The sequence below is a fragment of the Accipiter gentilis genome, chromosome 23 (assembly GCF_929443795.1).
Source record: "Accipiter gentilis chromosome 23, bAccGen1.1, whole genome shotgun sequence".
Taxonomy (NCBI): Eukaryota; Metazoa; Chordata; class Aves; order Accipitriformes; family Accipitridae; genus Astur; species Astur gentilis.
The window spans coordinates 24,486,446-24,502,997 of NC_064902.1; the positions used below are offsets into that span (position 1 = coordinate 24,486,446).

Below are 16,552 nucleotides of genomic sequence, written 5' to 3' on the forward strand. Positions count from 1 at the left end.
AGCTAAAATCTTCTCCCATAGACATGGTTGCACATCACTACTCCAGCAGTGGCGGATCCCACCTGGAGCCACTCACTCCTGCCTCCCTTGGAAGTTACTGCCCCCTCTGTTGTATGAAGCCTGTTTCTGTGTATGTGCTCTAAACCAAACTTGTGAAATTATCTGGGGTAATAAAAGCCTGCTATGGAAAAGTTAGTTTAAGAATGAGGATGACTTTGCAGTTCTGGTTTAGAGCAAGTCAAAAACCTATGGCCAGGGGGCAAGGAGCCTATTAAATCAGATTGCTGCTGGCAAATCTGTAACATAGAAGCACAGCATCAAGGACAAGAAAATACATGTGTTCAGGGCTGCACTAAGAGGGGAAGAAGGGGACAGAAAGGAAAAAGGCAGAGGGTTGGAGTGGGTAGGAATCTCTTTGCTGCTGGAGAAGTAACACAGCGCTTTGGCACACAGTGTAAGATTCAAACAAATTTCTCCATGTCCACTCCCAAAGAATGATGGGAAAAGAATAATATTCCAAGGAAATTATGATTTTGCATGTCACTGGTTAAACTTAGTAGTAGCAGCCAACCACAGAAGCCATCAGTCACTCAGGAAAACACAGACAGCAGGTAAGACTGAAAGATGACGCCTGGTTTAAAATCGTCTCATGCGACGGGAGGTTCCTCCCTGGACCTAACCCCGCAACTCACCTTCTCCAAGAGTCTGCTTCAGCAAGTCGTGTTTAGCCTGGAGCTTCGTGATAAGGTTACTGCCATTCAAATACTCTTTAAATTTCTGGAATTAAAAATAAAACAAACAGGGTGAGTTAAGACTCTTGGCAAAAACAGTCCATAATTGATGTACACTTTTGCCCGGGGGGCTGCTGGAGGGGGCTCGGCGAGGCTGACAGGCTCTAACAAACCAGACGTCAGATGCGCCGCAGGGCTGAGCACAGTCTAATCACTTCTCACTGCTCCAGCCACAGTCCTGATGATCTTATTAGCCCGGTCTCCTTGGTGCTGCACCTCCTGCCTGGGAACGCAAGGAGGTCCAAAGAAAAGAGTTCAAAGCAAGCTTTCTTTTGTCAGGCTTCTGGGAATAGCCTGGAAAATCAAAGAGGCTTTCCCTCCACTGACAGGCGCTTTGCCTTTGTGCAAACAAGTGATGCAGAGCGAGAACTCCCAGTGCATAAGACCTTCCCAGGTCAGGGACCATCAGATGCTTTATGCACTGGGCAACACTAACTGTGCAGCACAACTTCTCATTTCCTTGTGAGACTGTATGACACCCAGTAACACTCAGGAGCAAGCAATTTTACAGATAAGAGGAGCGAGGGAGACAGAGATAGAAAATGAAAGACAGATAATGGGGAAGATGAAATTCCTGCAAAAAGCATTAAAAAAACTCCACGCACAACTCAAAATGAAAACTGCAATTTTTTTCCCCCTGAATTGGAATACTAATACAGTTAAAAGAAAGTAGAAGCTTTTCTATGCACATGTAATATATCACAAGATGCTATTAACTTTAGCCTACTAACCATGCTTAAATGAGGGCTACTTCTGCTGAACTGATGGCTTATTACTTACATGTCAATGACTACAACAGAGAACCTTAGATCTGCCTGGAAGTGAAGTACTGGACCAAGGCTGCAGGGGAGACACAGCACAGCTGCCTCTACCCAGCACGCACACAACAGTGAGGCACTGCAAAGCCAGGCTGTCGCAGCTTCCTCCAACACCCTGCACGAGATGCAAATGACCGTTTAGTTCATCCACGGGCCAAGGGCAGATTTTAGCCATGTAGGCCAGAAAAGGAAGGCTTGACTGATGGTTCAAAATTGTAAAGGCCTCCAGGAACAGCCACTGAATGGTGACACACTGCGAGGCTGGCTGGAGTCTGCTGCCCTGCTCTGAGCCACTCCTACTGAGTTCTGTACGTTTTTGGTCACAACTGGTTGCTCCAGTTGTTCCTTCAAAAAGGAGAACAAGGCATAGGGATTGTCAGTCCCTATGCACTGCCCTGCCACTGAAAAATGCATTCCAAACCCAAATCAGACAGAAGACAAATACTTGAAGAGACTGAATTGGTTCTTGCTCTTCACTAATGAGCACTTAAAATGGGACTCAGCCCTAGCAATTAATGCTTTGTTTCCTGTATCGCATGAGATGAGACTCACTGTAAAATAGAACATTTCAGTTTCCTGCTGGTTGGCTCTCCTCTTGGCGATGTTTATTTTACTCATGTAGGTCTCTGATGCAGCTGATTTGACCGACTCAGTGGAGCGACTATGCTGGAAGGCATCTGAAACATCAAAATCTTCCACTGTCAGCATGTCCTGCAAAGTCTGCATTGTGGCATCCAGAGTTTTTCGTACCTATCAGAAATAGAAGACAGCATAGTTTTGAAGCAAACTGGGAAAGTGACACATCTTGAGCCAAAACAACTGGCCAACAGGCAGCTCCTAAGTACTGGGCTTGCTCTTGCACTAGCTGGAGTCAAATGGGCGCTCTCAGCAGTTGCTGGAAGGACTCCACACCTGAGCACACCAGAAAACCTGCGCAACGGGCAAAAGGCTCAGCAATGCTGCCTACAAGGCCAAACATGAGACCCAGAGCGACTTCTTACCTCTTCATTCTCTATCTTGAGGGTGGCTAGTCGCGACTGCAGCTGGTGGTACCGCATCAGCAACTCGGTCTGCACAGGCTGCTGGGCACTGACCTGACACACCTGAGACAGGAGCAGTTCCAGAAGAGAGACAGGAGAGCATTCAGTGGGTCGTGCACTGACCAGACATACACATTTAAATACCTAAATGATTCTCTCCAGCACCCACAAGCTCCTCGCAGTCTCCCTGGAGGCTCTGTTGCCCAGTTTCTAATCAGCAGTGCCCTGGACCCAGGCCAGCACAAGACATTTTCTACCCGGCATTTGAAAGCTGCGCTCTGAAGTCTTCCAATTACAGCAGGTAAATCAAAGCTCCACTTTACAAATCTGTTGGGCAGTTCAGCTGAGAATCAAACTACAGGCTTCCTAATTGGGAGAGATATGGAGCAAGAGGCAGACTGAAAGGAGGAACCCTAATGAGCCAAGTGTCTCATTAAGAAAGGAAACAAGAATAGCAGCATGTGAAGACAGCACAGAGGGATAAGGAGTCAGAAATAATTTAACGGTGATGGTTAAGAAGAGGAGGAAGCCAGGTCAGGCCAGGCCAAGCTGTGAGGCACCTCTGTAGCCCCTCGGGTGAGTACACTACCTCATCCCCCATGTGAGGCTGGAACTCGAACTTCAGTGGAGGGCAGAAGACCTGGTTGCACATGTCCATGATGGTGTGCTTGTCGCTCCGTGCATCCAGGTTGTCCACAGCATTCTCAATGATGTCCAGGCCCTCGTGGCGGGAGGTTTCCAGGTTGTACTCGGCAGACAGGTACGTCCTGAATGTCCGAGCGAGGCTGGCGTGGAATCCCAGATCACAGCACTGAGAAACACCGAGGAAGGGTCTGGTCACACAAACACTCCCACCCTTGTTCTGGAACGTCATGTGTACATTAAACACCCCAAAAAGCATTTTATGTCCCAGAGAAACACAAGCCCTATTGTACCAGGGGATATTTAACAGCATACTGCAATACCATGTGAAAAGGCAAGAAGGAAAGAGGACTCAAGGAGAAAAGGTACAAGGGAACAAACAGGCAGATAGTACATTGACCCTGTGCTGGACCCTCACCATGACACCAGGGTTTAATACCCTTCATTTTACTGGGAAGGGAACAGGATCTTCTCAGACGACACAGAGGAAAAGAATAGCACGTTTCTCCCTGGCTACCCGCTCAGCCCCAGGGCCAGCGTGACCATAGGGGCCCTGCGGATGGCAAAACCGGGATAACCCTGCAGAGGTCCCCGGGATAAGAAGTGGCTGGAGGGCCTGGGCTACTGCTTGTCCCCAGTGCTTTCCTCCTCGCCTTGTGAACTGCCCTGCAAGCGCTTTTTACGCAAAGAAACCATTTCCCACAGTTACCAAATACAGACGGGTGTTAAGCAAGGTGGCATTGAAAAACATGTCCTGCTGTATGTGCAAACCCTTTTACCCTTGCTAGGAACTGCCTTCCTCTCTCAGGACGGAGCAGCTTCTCATGCCTAACTGATCATTCTCATGTTCACCTTGGGGAAAATGATAAAACTCGGAGCTAATTGCTGCCAAAATACTGTACATTAGACAAAAGCCTGTTTTTAAACTCTCTTCTCAATGTAATTGAGTTTGGCATGTTAAGTATAGCAACAGCATAGGGATTTGCTGCTATGAATGCTTCATCACAGCTGAGCAAAAAGCAACTCTTAGCAACCCTCCTCCCCGTCCCCAACAGGAGCCCTGACACCATGCAAACCTCCGCAGGGCTCTGCTCCGCCTGGCTGGCTCTGCTGAGAGCAGGGGCCCCAGGAGTGGGGGCAAAGACGGGCACCAAAGAAGCACCCAAAATCTGGAAGTCAATAAATGTTTTTCTGCGGGGAAAGGAAAGACAGAGAGGATGCTGGAAGCAGGAGGAGCACAACACATCAGCCTGAGCCACACTCGTGGGGCTGTAAGAAGAGTGGGGTGAAACAGAAGGGCTGCAGTCCAAAACTGATGCACATCTGCTTCCGGGACCTAAGAGAGGGATGGAGTTCCTGATAGAGGACATAAAGTTAGATAATGATGGCTTTATCCTCTGTAAGGAATTTCATAACCACGTGTCCCCAGCACGCTCATTTCTGTCTCTTGGCACAGCACAGGTACAGCTGCGGGGCACGGCACGGCGCACCCCAGCCGGCACAGGCGGTTAGCAGAGCGGTACACTCACAGTCTGAGGCTGTTCAGGTACCTCTGCACACAAGCACCGTGATCTGCAGAGATATACCCAGGCACAGGAAGGCTGTAGGTCATAGGGATGCCTCCATGGGAAAAACAGAGGGACCCCGTGAGAAATACCTCCCGTGGCACGTAGAACCAAACTAACCCTTGCCAGTGAATTACTCTCATTATGTGAAAACTACCACAGGACAATTCATATCATAGATATTAAGACACTTTGCTGCTACACAGATTAAAGAATGAGTAGGAAGTCCTTGCTGTCTGAGCTGTAACCAAAACCACCCCAGCACAGCATGGGCAGGCATGTGGTGAGCTTGCTTCAACCCCAGTGTAGCCCCACCAAAACCACTGCCAGGACGAGCAGCACGGCACAAAAAGATACAAAAATGAGTAGAAAGATTGCTAGTGTAATCTCAATGACCCAAAATGAGACCAACTTCTCCACAGCAGCAGAACTCCTTGCTAGGAGCTGCCATTTCGGAAGAACCTTCTCCAGCAATACAGTGCCCACAGGCATTACTGAACTGATGCAGAAAAGCACAAAAAATTATTCTGCATCAGAACATCAGTACTGATAAACTTGAAGTGAAATATGAAAACTCAGCTGGTGCCACAAGCAGCTCCAACCAAAGAAGTCATCTTGTGATTTCTGCCGATCTGAAGAGACAACCCTCAGCTCAGATCACGTCACACACAGAGCTGTATTTGGTTTAGTCTGTGATAAAAGCAGCAGTAAAACCACAACGGGCCAATTCCCACTCGCAGATACACGATCCAGTCTTTTAAAGAACTGAAACTACACATGCGATAATGAGGATTTTTGCAGGAACTATCGAATAGTCATAATCCACCATTTATCCTACTTCTATTTAGCTTCTAATCTTATTAGTTGAAAACATGGGCAGTTAAGGACTGGTATAGCTCTGCCTTCATGAATCAGCAAGAAGCACAAAAAATGAGGAATCAGGACAAATTTCTATTCAGCGCCTGTGGCGAAACCTCATTCTAGCACTGCAAGTCTCTCCCACGAGACAATTTTAGCATGAATGCCTGTACGACCGCTCCAGGGTTGCACACAGAAACTGAGAAGTTGAGACGACGCAGTACCGCAGCTGCCCTGCTCTTCTCAGCCGTGTTTCGGCGCACCCCGAGCACCCCACAGGCAGGGACGGGCAGCCCCGGTGGGGCCGGCCGTGGGAACAGCGGTGCTCGGTGCCCCGGGGGGCGAGAGCCAAGCGGCGCGCTTGGACCATGAGCGTGGACCTGGCCCCCACCACCCACCCGGCTCGGCATGGGGACCTGGCCAAGCAGTGCCGAGGGGGCTGCCACGCAGGCAGAGCAGAGTTCATGGCTGAGACCCCCGTGCCGACGCCGGAGGAGGACCTGCTCTCCCGCCACGACCAGCCAACTGCAGTTCTGCACCCTGAAAACAGGATTGCGCTTGTTTCCCACCGTACCTCCCGTCCTCTCGCTGTTGTTCTCCCACCCCTTTGGAAATTACTGCTATTCAACTACAAAAACTAATACCAAGAGAAAGTATCTGTCACTGTTCAAGAGGTGAGAATTCCCAAAGCATATAAACCCAAGCTATTACAAAGGAAAATCGCTGAATGCCACAGAATCTGAGGAGATGTGGCTCAGGATGTTTTTGAGATACTTTTGAGAAAAAATTCCGTGTGAAACTTTCCCTTTACTTTGATGCTGAACTCGCGCTAAAGCTAGCAGTTATTTGCAATGCCCAGAAATCAGTTACTACTGAAAATCAGGGCAGGCACTTTCCTAACTGCTATGGCCCTTGAAGTGTCTAGTGATTAGCACTGTGCCGGCTGCTTCACACACTGGTGCCCAGAGAAGAAAAGACAGAGCAGGGACTTCCACAAAATTCCCAGAGAAACACACAAAGGGGAGGGGAAAAGAAAAAGAAAGAAGAAAAAGACTTCAAACTCCTGCTTCCAGCTCCAGAACAAATGGCATTTTCTCACCCCTCTCATCCCTTTGATGGAAAATAAATTAGAACCACAAATAATAATCCTTAGCCCTTCTCCAGCGCCTTTCATCTGGAGAGCTCAAAGCTCTTTGTATATTAATTCATTAAGTCTGGTAACACCCCTGCAAGGGGTGGAAATATTACAGTGTTCAACTTGAGAAATAAACTGGCACCCCAGAGCTCAAGCAAGCTGGTTTTGGCCAAAATGCCATGGAAACAGCCAAATATGTACGTGTGTCTCCTACCACCCACCAAAGAGCTGCACCAGGGGAGGGGTCGGGGTGTGCAGAAGACCACCACTGGCCATTAACCCCAGTGCCAGTAACCCCATTTTAGACACAGGAGTGAAAACAGAGAGATATTAAAAGGTTTGCCCAAAGCTAGGAGAAAAGCCAAGCCTGCACGAGCGTCTTAACGTCTTCACTCGGACAGCTGCAACTAGGCAGCTAAAGGAGAGCCAGCTCTTCCCCAGGACTTGGTCACGCTGCCGTGCCGAGGGCGATCTCTTTTGAAAGTCAGGCCTGGGATGGTCTAAACCAACGGGGCAGTAACCAAGCTGTGACACCGATCACAGCCGAGGCACCAAACTGCACCAGCACAGGAAAACAAGCAATGTTTTAAGAACCAAGCAACATCCAGTGGGTGGAAAATATGGGAGCCCAAAGCACTGCGCACTCCAGCAGTGACCTGCAGTCGCTCCTCAGCGGCAGGCAGAGGAACGGGCAGATGTCCCTGCACAGCTCTGCTGCTCTGTTTGCCCTCCTCGTGTATTTGGGCAGGTTGACAGCCGTTCCCCCCGATGCACCAGGCCAGCTGCTCCAAGCCCCACAAGTTCGACATGGTCTTCACAAAAGGGGCGATGGCAGCGAGGACGGCAACCGGAGGGTCCGGAGGAACCTGATGGGGTTTAATACGAATGATGAAGCTCTGCAGAAATGCTGAGGGTTTTTACATAGCTGAGGCTGCAACAGCACTGGGCTCCAGAGAGAATGAAATGCTTTCCAAACTACTGATGCATCTGTCTCATTTCCTCGCTGGTTAAATAGTTAAAAGATATTTGATGTGTCTGTCACAAAGTGTGAAATAATGTTTTTACCAGGATAATGTTCGCGCTTGGCTGTGACAATGCTGGGTACTACGTGACAGCCTAACTCATACCTGAAAGCATCTTTGGATCTTAGGAGGAATGTTCAAAGAGAATACAAACTGCTTCTGTTCTCATTTGTTTTTATGGAGAACATTTATTTGCTAAGTACTAAATATGCAGAAAACAAAACAGTCACACCTTTGTAGCCTGCATTCACTGCACTTCCCTAAAACCAAAACAGCGATGAAACAAACACTGTTACAAAAGGTATTCCAGCCAAAGTACGATAAATGCTTGTAAAAAGCAACACTCCACCACAACAAACAGGCTCTGCGCGCTGTAAGATGGATCCAGGCAGCAAAGGAAATTAAACCACACCAGGAGAAGGCAGAAAGGGCTGAGACGCATCAGCAGCCACAAATAATTGCTCAGGAAAGACGGGAAGAAGCAAATAAATGCTAGGGCTGTCTCCCTTTGATGAATATTACTCTTAATATTCCCCAGCAATTTTGATGCTGGGCGGCACCCAGCTATCGGGGATGCTGAGGTGCACAGCAGGGCTGAGACGAGGAGGAGGTGCAGTGATGGAGGCACCGTGCCAAGGGGATTTGAGGGTCACTGAACTTTTCAGCACTGGAAAGTGGGCACAGCCCTAGAAAGTGCGCTATTTTAAATACAAAAGCAAAATCCCCCAGAATGACCCAGTCTTTTAAGCTTTAGCAATTTGAGGCATATCCAAACCAGCTCCTCTGCCAAATGGAGAGGGTGCTGAGGCAGCCTGAAAGCAGCCAGGACACAGGTCCCCTCACCACGCCGAGGTGTGCTGCAGCCCAGCACTGCCCAACAAAATCCTTCCTCTGCCCACAAAATGCCAACGCTGGCATCACCCCCGGGGACACCCACAACGCTGAAGGGGGCTCGGCTGCAGCTCATGCTCCAGACGTCGGCACCACGAGGGAATGGCCGCGCAGGGCGAGGGGGCCACCCGCACGTCCAACACCGGAGGACCAAGCCACCCTGGATTCCTTCCGTGAGCTCCCATATTTCTGACTTACAGCAAAGCCGCGCCTATCATTACAACAGAGCACGTAAGCTGTCATAACATGTTAAACGGGGGACTATCAGGTTTTTGTGGTCTGAGGCCAGGCATTGGGAAGCCCATGCTGTAACACCAGGTGGATGTGATGTATGCTACCAGGCTGGCTTTCTCCTGCACCCATTTACAACTACATGTTTTTAAACTGTTTCCTGAACGGAGTGAAGGGTCCCACACGCACACCACAGGCTGGCTGGCAGTTCTCAACAGTTACCATATATCTCTTCCAAAGGAAGAGTCTTGGTCCATCAAGTCCAGTGATTTGCCTGAGGCAGCAACCAAGACATAAAAACTCCTGAACAACTGATTTATTTTTAGCCAAACAGGGAACGATGTGTGGAGATGGCAGGGGAAGGACAAGATCCTCCCTGACCCTTGCATTAATCAACTCACACCCTGAAGCATGAGATTTGATTATTTCTAATCAAAGGTTCCTTAACTATAAGTATTACAGAGCCAAATACTATGCAGTCCTTTTCAGATTTAGCTATAGTTAATTAACTCTATGGTCCCCGGAGTAGGTTTCTTTCTGGAGGATTTTTAACCTACATTTTATTTTGCTTCTTAGTCTCTCTATAGCACATCTCTCTCTCATGTGTATTTTCTTAGGGCTTTTTAATGTTTTTTTTTTTGTTGTTCGCTGGTTTGGGTTTTTGGGGGCCAGGGGTTTTGTTTGTTTGGGGAGTGGTGGCAATGTTTTGGTTTTGTTTCATTTTTAAGATGAATGCATTGGTAAGTTAATCTTTTAAAGGACATTAAGACCTTGAGGCTATTCTTTCAAGCTACTGGGAAAAGCAGGCCACAGCATCAAGAAGAAATTATTTTCCCTAAAGGAAAGTACTGTTGCTTTTTTGTACCAAGCTAACAAGCTCTATCAGACAAAGACTGATCATAGTCTTCAGGCAGTAAAATCTACAGGCTGTGTGACACTTCTAAATCATAAAGCAACCAGCACATGCTTAATTAATTTAGCAAGCCAATTCCAATGTCTGCTATATCCATGTGAGGAATAAATTGTTTACTACGTGCAAATTTTGGCAAAAAAAGTAGTTTTGCCATATTATTAAAGCCACGACTGGCAAAATTTAAGAAACATGTATTGGTTGGATTCTTTCAGTTTAATATAGTAGTCTAAGAACAGCTTAGTTATTAGAGTATGATGATTTATAGTTCCTGTGTACAAACAGGTAGCTATTATTAATAACCTGCATATAGAAGAAGAGTAATATAAGTTTACTAAGCCAGGGTAATGGTATATGAAAAAATTTTGTCAAATTTCTGAAAGGAAATCAAACAAATGCACTTCTTTCCCGTCTTCTCTTCATCCACAGAGGCTCTGTGTTGATAAAGATCATACAAATCTAAATCTTTTCCTCCGTTTAGTCTCTGAAAATGCATGAAGCTTTTAACGGCATATGGACATTCCTGGTTTTATCACCCGTTTCCACTGACAACCTCTGCTGTGCCCAGGCAATTCACACGCCAGGACTACAGCCTGGGGCTCTCTGCAAGCTCAGGCATGTTTTGTTGCACCCCCGTTAAAGCTCGAGGGTTAACTCCACAACCACGGCAGATGAAGTTTTTATTCTTCACCGACTCAGGGCACCACAGGAACTCGGGCACCCCAGCCAGCCTTGCGTCCCCTGCGCGTGCCCAGGAGTGCCACTGTACGTCACGGACAGTCACCGGCATCCACTGCAGCCTCCCAACGCAAAGCACTTGCGCTCAGGTAGCTGCGTGACACCTCTAGTTCCTCATCGTGACACCTCTAGTTCCTCATCGCACAGCTGTCCGCAAAGTGAGTGACGGCACCTCCTAAAAACATGTATTTTCTGTTTCCCAGCGCTCCCCCCCGGCGACAGGGAATGCTGACCGGCTTGGGTGCTGCAGGCTGCCGCTGGCGTTCCCAAACTGTCGCCTCTGCAGGAAACCGGGTAACAGGGACACGGCAGCCGTGCAGTAAAGAGCACTGAGCCTCTTGAGACAGCCTAATTCCTCCTGATGGAAGCTGTTTATTCTTTTTATTGCTGCACTGTTGACTTTATTTGAAATACCCTGAAGCCAGATCTCCCAGCTGCAGATGCACAGCATGGTAAGCTGCCTGCGGTACAGGCACTCCTCCCTGGGAGAGTGTGAGTTTTGAGTTACAGATACTGTTCCATGTGATGGTGCGGTGACAGCGATGCCTTGCATGGAGTTTCCATGATAAAACATACCTGGCTTTTAGGGCTGGCAGGAGCCTGCTACATGGCAGAAAGCCCACTCAAAGGACAGCATGGGAGGAACCTCTGTGCCTTTGTGGAACTGAAAGGCTCTTTATGCTAGAAAAATTGCTTCAAACAGAGCAAACACCCAAAAGAGACCCTCTGCTTGTATAAATCAGTATCTCTTCATTAAAGCCAGTGGCATCAGGCAGAGCTACTCAGGCCAGGGCAACATCCCCGTGCAATCACAGAGGGAAAGCGCCGCACAAAGCCAAGCTGCAGCCAGCGCTGGCTCTGCAGGCACAGACATGCCCAAGCAATTAGCCACTGATGGAAACGACAACAACATGAGCTGCAGGAGAAGCCTCAAAATAGATCCTAATAAAGTGGTCTGTGGCTTCAGCACCTTTCAGCCTCCCTCTTATTCAGGAGGCTGAACCCTGCACATGAAATACAGCCACCGTATCCAACAGCCCAGCTCAGCCAGTCCCACCGCTGAGGCTGTCGGCATGGCATGGGGCCACATGCCTCACCCAAGCAAGTGACAAATCCTGGAGTAAAACCTGAGCATCCCAGCTAGCCTGCCATCAATCACTTTACTTACTAGGTAACAGCAGCCTAACTCCTAATCCTCCACAGTACCCAGCGCTAGCTGGAAACAAACAGTTCTCCTTATCTGCTCTGCTCTGTTGCCTTTTTTCCTCATATTTTCTTTACTTTCTTTAAAGATATATTATGCATTTATAAATATGTTATATTTTCTGGCCTCTACTCTCTTGACATTGCTGCAAAACCTAGAGCTTTACTGCAGGCTAAGTAAAGCCAACTGAAGATTTTTGGCATAAAAATTTTGACTGCTGTTTCTGTTTCCTAACTTGACTAAGTATCACTTGGCCATGTGAAAAATGACAATGTCATCAGCTAAGTTTTCTAGGGACCAAACAATTTGGCAGTAATGTGTAATATTAAATTCCTCATAATTCCCCCTCCTCTACTTGCTTGTTTGTTTCGGATATGGCAAACACACCAACCCATAGAGAAACAAGCTGCTGTTTCAAAAGGATTTACAGGAGGCTGAACAAGTTTTGGTGGATCAGTACATATTGACACCAACCATTACATTTTACTCTGCTAAATCTAGCAGTATCTTTCATGTGACCACTTCAAAACATTTTTGAGCCATTTCGCACTGAACTCCAGAGGGATGGATAAGCAGCTTTATCTCCACTTCACATACGTGGCCAAAGAGATTAACTTGGTCACACAGTTAATGACAGAAATGAGAGATGAACCCAGGCATTTTAATACAAACACATGCCTCTTTTGAGGGAAGAGGCACAACGGTGTACTTTAAGTCCAAGCCTAATTTGATCTGTCTCTATATTCTTCACTTCTTTTCTAAAGGACAAAACAAAAAGGCCACTGGAGACAGAGGGAGGGATAGATGTGCTGTGCCACTTCACAGCTCCTCTGATCAAGTTTTACATTTCTCATTAAAACCACAGCCCTGGGAGGACTCTCTGCCTTCTCCCAGAGCAGCTGGGACCCTCTTTCTCACCAGACCGGGAGATTAGCAGAACGGCTTTGTTATAAAAGTCACTACTCTGTGGTGATGCTGAGGGCACAAGAAATGTCAAGGCTGTGCCTAATAGATGACACTGAGCCATCTGGGATTTGGGGGGAAATGCTGCTAAATTAGCAGCTCCGGTGTCCTGACGGTTCAGATTTGCGTGCAAATCACAAAACTGCACATGACAATTTGTGTTTGATATGAAGGGTGTGCAGGAGCCCCCCATTACCCCTCCTATGTCCCAGAAAGACAGCCCACTATATCATTAATCACCCCCCTTGGCGACGCGGTGTGGAGAAGCCGGGAGAATTTGCATAACTGCAATACACGGACACTCCTAGGATCCTATTAAAGCACATCCAGCCAGGTTTTGAGCAAAACCAAAACTCTGTTCCTACCCCTCGGCACTCACTCTCTTTCTGCAGACCCGCTCCTTCTGTCGGACACAGCTCCCCCTGCACAGACACCCAGGGTCCTGCATCGCCCCGCTCTGCTCACGCTGCTGCAGCCAAGGGCTCGCTGACTCTTGATCAAAGGCAAAATTCACCTTCTCTGCTCAGAGCTCCTCTGCTGCATCCCGTGAAACAAAAGGACTGTGCCAAAGGGTGGGGGACCCACGTCCTCCCATGGTACAGACCCCGCGTTTGCAAACAGCACTGTCATTCCTAAGAGTGAAAGGCACTGTCATCTTATCCTTGTTAAACGTACTAAGATTAAAACAGTAACTTTACATCTAAAAATATCTGTTTTCTTCATCTTTCTTTACATGGACTACACACCTACAGAAAGCCTAACGCTGCTGGCTCCGACTGCTGTCTTTTCCTTCAACCACTTTCAGTACTAGTGGGATACAGTGAATGCGATCCCCTTCTTCTGGAGCGTGGTGAAACCCTTCTTGCCATGCTCTTGCAAAATACATCGAATATGTACAAAAGTCTGTCCAAATAAACTGCTCTTCCTTTGGGGATTTAAAATTAGGACACCCGTGTGCAGCTCACATATCCAATATTTTGTTTTCTTTGGTGAAGAGAATACATAATTAGGGGAATTTAGCTGCAAAATGTTGAAGATGCTTTAGTTAAAGTCCCCTGAAGGGATTCCTGGAGTGCGGAAGAAAAGCCATCTGCTGACTCCAGTGGAAGTGTCAGCACGGAAATAAAGTTGGGAGAAATAATATAAATAGCCAGAACTAAAATGGAACTTGGCAATTCTCCAGGAAATCAAACTCCTCAAAACTCTATGAATATAAGTCATTCTTGCTTAAAAAAAATAAATAAATAAATGAGAGAGAGAGAGAATATACACAACAAAAGCAGAAACTCCACAGATAAATCAAGTTATCATACCTTGCCGTTCAAATGTCTCCATGACCAAGTTATTAGTTTTTTAATATGGCTAAATACATCTTAAATAATGAAGAGAACAAAAGCGACACGCTAAGAATATTTTATCATATCTCAAAATCTTGAAATCATCACAGGTTTTGCATCAGACTTACTTTAATCAATGCTTAGGAGAATAAATATATGTGAGTGGGTTAGTAAAAGGAGATGAACACTCCAGCACATTTTAAAATTGTACATTTAGGTGATGATGAAGCCAGAAGACTAACTCAGTGCTTACAGATCAGTTATGTGCTCATTGAAGCAACTCTAGCAGGAAGAAACTCTGCATCATGCAATCTACACTACTATGAAGATGCCTATGAAAGGAAGAAATGGAAATCCCTTCCCTCAAATAATTTAAAAGCAGTTAGTAGGAGTTGCTGATACACACCTGTTCAATTCCTACCATTACTATGAAACCTGCTTCCAGCAGTTCCTGCCCTGAGGCTATTTTGTGCAAGGAGCACTTCGGATACAACTCAGCAAGTGCCTTCCTTAGTGAGGAAAGCACACGTGCTTAACTGTCACCAAGGTTGAGGAGAGCTAAGTGCCTGCTCATCCTGATAGAAATTGCAGATGCATGTAGTAGAAAGAAAAAAACCTTCTGTGTGAGCAACAAAAACAAGGATGTATCTGATCTTCCTAAGAGTTTATCCGTTTCAAATGCAGACTGATCGATGGGCCAGGAGGAAATCTCAGCCTCACCTGGCTTGCCCCAAGGCAAATTCTCCTACAAAGGCTCTGGAGTTTGAGAAACTCCAGCAGCAGGACATCCTGTTGTGTGGGAGCCACAGCAGATGAAGCTGTCACTTTAACGTGGAGGAAAGCACATCTGTGCAGTTCTGAAGGCAGAGCCAACGTACACCAATAACCAGACCTTAGCATGCTTGTGATACAGCATGAAAGGCGCAGAAAACATGAAAGCAGTTTCTAGTTTGTAACTGTATATTAGACATGCCTGAACCATGCAGTTCAATCCAGACTCCCCTGCTTAGGTGCTCAGGAAGGTGTTTGGTTCAGGCTGGCTCATCCCCTGCAGTTATAATGAAAAACTCCATGTTTTCTTCCAGACAGTGACAAAAGAAGTTTATACATAGCATAAATATGAAACAATTACTTTGTTGTGTGATCATGTGGCCACCATAAAGTTCAGAGGAGGCTGACTCTTGAGCGTTGCCCAGAGAAGTTGTGGATGCCCCATCCCTGGAAGTGTTCAAGGCCGGGTTGGATGGGGCTTTGAGCAACCTGATTCAGTGAAAGATGTCCCTGCCCATGGCAGGGGGGTTGGACAAGATGATCTTTAAAGGTCCCTTCCACCTCAAACCATTCTATGATTCTATGACTCCTGTATAATGGCAGCTCTAGCTCTGCTTATATATGCCTTCATCAACTGGTGGGAAAGCTAAATGAGTGTGTGCAGCTGGGAGTTCAAAAAATAACACAGGGAGGTTAAAAAAAAAAAAAATCCAAAATTTACAGCACATTTTCAGGCCCCAGTTAAGTGTATTTTAAAGCCCCAACAAATACCCCTTCATTACCACCACATGAGAGTGCATTTAAGGACCAAACCATGCTTAAGATTTAGCTGTGTGCTTATCAGTAGAAAACGGTTACGATGCACGCAGGGGGAGGAAGCACTTACATCAATGAGGTCAGAGACATCGTGGATGTAGTATTTACTGACAGCTGCGTTGGTGGCTGCCAGGTTCAGCAGGTAGTCGTTCCTGGCTTTAGTACACTTCAGCTTGTTCTCAGAATATTTGGCTTGTCTCTGAAAAAGCAAAATGGAGTGTCAGAGCACAAATAGGATGCTACTTTCACAGCTTCTCTTGCTGCAGGGCCCCACAGCACCCTGCAGCCTGGGTGTGACATGTTAATTAATAAAATTTGGTATCAGCTACGAAAGCAGGCACCCTTGCCAGGATGGAGGAGATCACATCTGAACATCCCTCATACTATCAGCCAATGCACAATGAGTGCATTCTGCTCAGATGTACCCAGTGCATCACGAACACAGCTGCTCTTCCTTTATCTGTGCATTCGTGGAGGTTTTGGCATCAATCAAAATTAGAGGGCCAAATTTTCCTCCCAGAAACGCTGACATACATTTGGACTTGATCCAGATTTATGCAGCTGTATCAAAGCGGAATCTGGCCCAGAGGCCCAAGCTACAAAATTTAGAACAGGACCCAGAATTCAAAACTCTGTAGGAAAGCAGATGTGCTCAGATCTGGGGCATTTGCTCAGGCAAATCACTAGTCTAAAGGTTTAGCACAGAAGATTAACCCTTCAAAGAAGCATGCTGCTAGACAATGTCCCCGTGCTGGGTCAACATGCAAGCAAGCGCATCCCAGCTGGGGAAGCTATTGCTTTTTCTCCAAACTTAACAGCA

General features: G+C 46.9%; 1 protein-coding gene across 4 annotated transcripts in view; it reads right to left on the bottom strand.

Moving 5' to 3' along the window:
• SRGAP3 (SLIT-ROBO Rho GTPase activating protein 3) overlaps positions 1–16,552 on the bottom strand; it is a 182,250-nt gene that overhangs the window by 27,366 nt on the left and 138,332 nt on the right. For all 4 annotated transcript variants that reach the window (XM_049827128.1, XM_049827129.1, XM_049827127.1 and 1 more), the window contains 5 exons: positions 15,803–15,931; positions 3,239–3,460; positions 2,611–2,712; positions 2,162–2,359; positions 693–777 (listed from right to left, as the gene is read on the bottom strand). In XM_049827128.1, coding sequence (XP_049683085.1) covers positions 693–777; positions 2,162–2,359; positions 2,611–2,712; positions 3,239–3,460; positions 15,803–15,931 — 736 coding nt within the window. The remainder of the gene's footprint in view (positions 1–692; positions 778–2,161; positions 2,360–2,610; positions 2,713–3,238; positions 3,461–15,802; positions 15,932–16,552) is intronic.